The sequence below is a fragment of the Drosophila pseudoobscura genome, chromosome X, assembly GCF_009870125.1.
Source record: "Drosophila pseudoobscura strain MV-25-SWS-2005 chromosome X, UCI_Dpse_MV25, whole genome shotgun sequence".
Classification (NCBI taxonomy): Eukaryota; Metazoa; Arthropoda; class Insecta; order Diptera; family Drosophilidae; genus Drosophila; species Drosophila pseudoobscura.
The window spans coordinates 8,567,618-8,572,432 of record NC_046683.1 but is presented as its reverse complement, the minus strand read 5'-3'; the positions used below and the strand labels follow the sequence as shown (position 1 = coordinate 8,572,432).

General features: G+C 58.4%; 1 protein-coding gene across 1 annotated transcript; it reads left to right on the top strand.

Moving 5' to 3' along the window:
* Window positions 1-258: 258 nt before the first annotated feature.
* Window positions 259-4,585, top strand: Npc1b (Niemann-Pick type C-1b). Its single transcript, XM_001355012.3, has 6 exons — window positions 259-1,552; window positions 1,625-1,926; window positions 1,996-2,922; window positions 2,988-3,397; window positions 3,451-3,605; window positions 3,670-4,585. Exons 1-6 carry the CDS (start codon window positions 293-295, stop codon window positions 4,429-4,431), a joined length of 3,816 nt encoding a protein of 1,271 aa, XP_001355048.3. The 5' UTR covers window positions 259-292; the 3' UTR covers window positions 4,432-4,585.
* Window positions 4,586-4,815: the final 230 nt, after the last annotated feature.

Sequence of the window (4,815 nt, the reverse complement as noted above, 5' to 3'; positions counted from 1 at the left end):
GCTCCAGCCGAAAGCTAATCCGCCGCCGATAAGGGCAATTGGAGAGCCATTAGTGCTGTTCGCAGAAACAGAAACAGAAACAGAACCCATCAGAGCCCATCAGAGCCCGTCAGAGCCCGTCAGAATTCAGAAGCTTATCGCAGGAGATAAGCCCACAGCCCACCGGCAATCAGGCAGCCCAACGAAAGGGGAAATCATATCGCCACTGGACTCCATTGATAGCCGGCTGATGGGCCCCAGACAAGGTGTGTGTTCCAGTGCGGTTTAGTAATTGGTGTGCTGCCGGCACGATATGTTCGACGCGCTCAGATCCAAAAGGTGTTTCGGTTTTCCGGTTTTTTTTTCAAACTCCTCTGGGATAATGAAGGGGAATTATTTGTGGCTGGTGGGGGGCCTGATGGCCTTGGCAGTGGCGTGCAGGGCACAGGAGGAGCAGGAGCTGGGCTGCATCTGGTACGGCCAGAGCCATCAGATTGGCAACCACTGGCAGAATCTGGCGGACACGGACCCGGCCAGGGCCCTCAACAGTCCCGCGGCCGAGGCCGTCTTCGCCCGCCGCTGTCCCACCCTCTACAAGGAGTACAAGGGGGAGAGCGGTGAGGAGGAGCTGGTGCTGTGCTGCGATGCGAATCAGATCTTTACGATGGACTCTGGCCTGTCCCAGGCGGACGGTGTGTACTCCAGGTGCCCCACATGCACCAGAAACATGGGCCAGACTGTGTGCGCCATGACCTGTGCCAAGAACCACACACTCTTCCTCACGCCCACCACGAGCTTTCTGGAGAACGGCGTGGAGTATGTGGAGTCCATTGAGTACAGGATATCGGATGAGACCGTCCAAAAGGTGTACAACAGCTGTGCCGGGATCCAGCACACCCAGACGGGTCGGCCGGCCATGGATCTGGGGTGCGGCGCCTACAATGCCAAGACCTGCGACTACCGCAAATGGTACGCGTTCATGGGCGACGTGAGCGGCGACTATGTGCCCTTCCAGATCACGTACATGTGGTCCGATGATGCCGAGGAGGGCTCCGACGAGGAGTACCTGAGGGTGTTTCCCCTGGACTGCAGCGAGAGGTACGACGACAGCTATGCCTGTGCCTGCATCGACTGCCCGGAGTCGTGCCCGCTGACGGATGCCCCCACGGGTCCGGACGAGCTCTGGAAGATAGCCGGCCTGTACGGCGTCACCTTCATTGTGTCCCTGACCCTGGGCCTGATCATCGCCGTGGCCATATGCTGGGGCTCCCTCGGCCGCACTGCCCCGCCAAATATCTGCATGCCCACGCTGTTCGGGGAGTTCTTTTACGTCGGCTTTCGGGCGTGGGGCACCTTCTGTGCCAAGCACCCGGTACTGGTCCTGGCCCTCTGCTCCTGGGCCATTGCTGGCATATCGTACGGCATCCGGTACATGAGCATCACCACGGATCCCGTGGAGCTGTGGGCCGGCGACGAGAGCCAGACGCGCCTCGAGAAGGACTACTTTGACCAGCACTTCGGGCCCTTCTACCGCACCAACCAGATCTTCATCAAGGCCATCAATCAGACCAATGTAAGTCAGCCCCGAAAAGAGCTACGTCCGGCCAGGTCCTAATCCCGATTCCCGATTCCCGTTTCTTGCCAGTTCACCCACGAGGCTGTCAGCGGTCTGCTGAGCTTTGGACCCGCCTTCGAGTACGGCTTTTTGAAGGAGGTCTTCGAGCTGCAGGAGGACATCATGAAGCTGGGTCTGGCCGAGGGCGAGGGCCTCGACAAGATCTGCTATGCACCGGTCCTGCTGGCCGGCCAAACTGCCACCGTCGATGACTGTGTGATTCAGTCGATCTACGGCTACTTCCAGCACGACATGGACGTGTTCAGCAACTCGTATGTGGACAACAGCGGCTATACCATCAACTATCTGAACAAGCTCGAAGACTGTCTGCGGTAGGTACCCCCCCACAACCCCACAACCCCTCATCCTCGCTCATTCCCTCATTCCCATACACCGTGTAGGGTACCCATGCTGGAGGACTGCTTTGGCCCCTATGGCGGCCCCATTGAGCCCGGCATCGCTGTGGGCGGCATGCCCAAGGTGGCCGTGGGCGAGGATCCCGACTACATGATGGCCACCGGGCTGGTGCTGACCTTCCTCGGCAAGAACCAAAACGACGACTCCAAGCTGGAGCCCAACAAGAAGTGGGAGAAGCTGTTCGTGGACTACCTCAAGGAGTACCGAAGCGATCGCCTGGACATTGCCTTCATGGCTGAGCGATCCATTCAGGACGCCATCGTGGAGCTGTCCGAGGGCGAGGTGAGCACTGTGGTCATCAGCTACGTGGTGATGTTCGTTTACGTGGCCATCGCCCTGGGTCGCATACGCAGCTGTCGGGGGTTCCTGCTCGAGTCGCGGATCATGCTGGCCATCGGCGGGATCGTGATTGTCCTGGCCTCGGTCGCCTGCAGTCTGGGCTTCTGGGGCTACTTGGATGTGACCACCACGATGCTGGCCATCGAGGTGATACCCTTCCTGGTGCTGGCCGTCGGCGTCGACAACATCTTCATCATGGTGCACACGTTCCAGCGGCTGGATCACAGCCGCTTCGAGACCACCCACGAGGCCATTGGCGAGGCCCTTGGCCAGGTGGGTCCGTCGATCCTCCAGACGGCCGGCAGCGAGTTCGCCTGCTTTGCCATCGGTGCCCTGTCCGATATGCCGGCCGTGAAGACCTTCGCCATGTACGCGGCGGCGGCCATCCTGTTCGACTTTCTCCTCCAGATCACCGCCTTTGTGGCCCTGATGGCCATCGATCAGAGGCGCGTGCTCGACGGACGCCTGGATATGCTGTGCTGCGTGCAGACCAAGAAGAAGCCCGAGCCCCAGGATGTGGGCCTGCTGGAGAAGATGTTCAAGAACTTCTATTCCCCCTTTCTGCTCTCAAAGTAAGTGCCACAAGGATCAGGGATCAACGATCGTAGGGTCTCTAGTTTCCCTCGTTTTTTCCTAGACCCGTCAAAGTGGCCGTGCTGCTGATCTTCACGGTCATCACCTGCCTGTCGCTGATGGTGGTGCCCTCGATTGAGAAGGGCCTGGACCAGGAGATGTCCATGCCCAAGGACTCGCATGTGGTCAAGTACTTCCGCTACATGGTGGACCTGCTGGCCATGGGCGCCCCCGTCTACTGGGTGCTCAAGCCCGGCGTCAACTTCACCGAACAACAGCAGCAGAATCTCATTTGCGGCGGTGTCGAGTGCAACAACAACTCGCTGTCCGTCCAGCTCTACACGCAGTCCCGCTACCCGGAGATCACCAGCCTGGCCCGGCCCGCCTCCTCCTGGCTGGACGACTATATCGATTGGCTGGCCATCGTCGATTGCTGCAAATACAACACAACCACGCAAGGCTTCTGCTCGAGCAGTGAGTGCCAGCCATCCATTCCATAGAAACCCAATGATATGTGCCCTTTCCAGATTCGAAGAGCGACGACTGCCTGCCCTGCGAGCGGGAGTTCACGGAGGATGGCCTGAGACCCAGTCCGGAGACGTTCAGCAAGTATTTGCCCTACTTCCTGTTCGATCTGCCCGATGCGGAGTGCGCCAAGGCGGGACGAGCCTCCTATGCGGACGTGAGTATACAAAAAAGAAGCCCCCAAAAGAAGCTAAAGACTCACCTTTTGTGGCACTTTGCAGGCCGTGATCTATACGATAGATGACGAGGGCATGTCCACCGTGCAGGACACGTACTTCCTGCAGTACTCGACCACCTCGACGACCTCCGAGGAGTTCTACTCGCAGCTGCGCGAGGTGCGGCGCATAGCGGGCGAGATCAACGCCATGTTCGCCGAGAACCAGGTGGATGCCGAGATCTTTGGCTACTGCGTGTTCTACATCTACTACGAGCAGTATCTGACCATCTGGGAGGACGCCCTCTTCTCGCTGGGCCTGTCGCTGGTGGCCATCTTTGTGGTCACGCTGGTCATCACCGGGCTGGACGTCACGTCCGCGCTGATTGTGCTCTTCATGGTGTTCTGCATCCTCATCAATATGGGCGGCCTGATGTGGGCCTGGAGCATCAATCTGAATGCCATCTCGCTGGTGAATCTGGTCGTGTGCGTGGGCATCGGCGTGGAGTTCGTCTCGCACATTGTGAGGTCGTTCAAGCGGGCCCCGGGCACGGCCCAGGAGCGGGCCCGTCACTCGCTGAACGTCACGGGCAGCAGCGTCCTATCGGGCATTACGCTGACCAAATTCGCCGGCATCGTGATCCTGGGCTTCTCCAACTCCCAGGTCTTTCAGGTCTTCTACTTCCGCATGTATCTGGGCATCGTTCTGATCGGTGCCGCCCACGGACTGATCCTTCTGCCCGTTCTGCTCAGCTGCATGGGCCCGCTCAGCCGTGTGGCCAGGCCCTCCAGTGCCACGCCCACTGTCCCAGCGACCACAGCCACCTGATCTGAGATCCCAGCATTAGCCATCTAGAGTATCCATGTAGTTCGTAGAGTGTCCTAGGCCTTAAGATTCATAATTCCATTTTGTCCATTTGATTTTTTTTTTTTTCCTTCGTTTCTTCGTTTATTAATAAAGATAATTCCTTTTTTAAGCTGTACATTTTTGCATAAAACAATTGCTGGGGACCACCGGCTCTCCTTTATTGTTTATTGTCGTGGCACCTTTGCTTTTTATGGCCCTAAGCGACCAACTGCCGCGCACGCCGTCAAAACAATAAACAAGAAACTCGTGGCGCTTCCTCCCCGCCTCCCAGCCTCCTCTGCCGCTTCACTGGGGGGCCCTTTGCAACCCTTGTTCGTCCCCTGGGCACCCTCTGGACCCGGCAAA

Excerpts from the sequence above, each read along its gene's own strand:
- Npc1b (XM_001355012.3), top strand. The coding sequence starts at position 293 with ATGTTCGACGCGCTCAGATCCAAAAGGTGTTTCGGTTTTCCGGTTTTT. Across the intron at positions 1,553-1,624 it reads AGGCCATCAATCAGACCAAT|TTCACCCACGAGGCTGTCAG; the intron begins GTAAGTCAGCCC and ends GTTTCTTGCCAG. Across the intron at positions 3,398-3,450 it reads GCAAGGCTTCTGCTCGAGCA|ATTCGAAGAGCGACGACTGC; the intron begins GTGAGTGCCAGC and ends TGCCCTTTCCAG.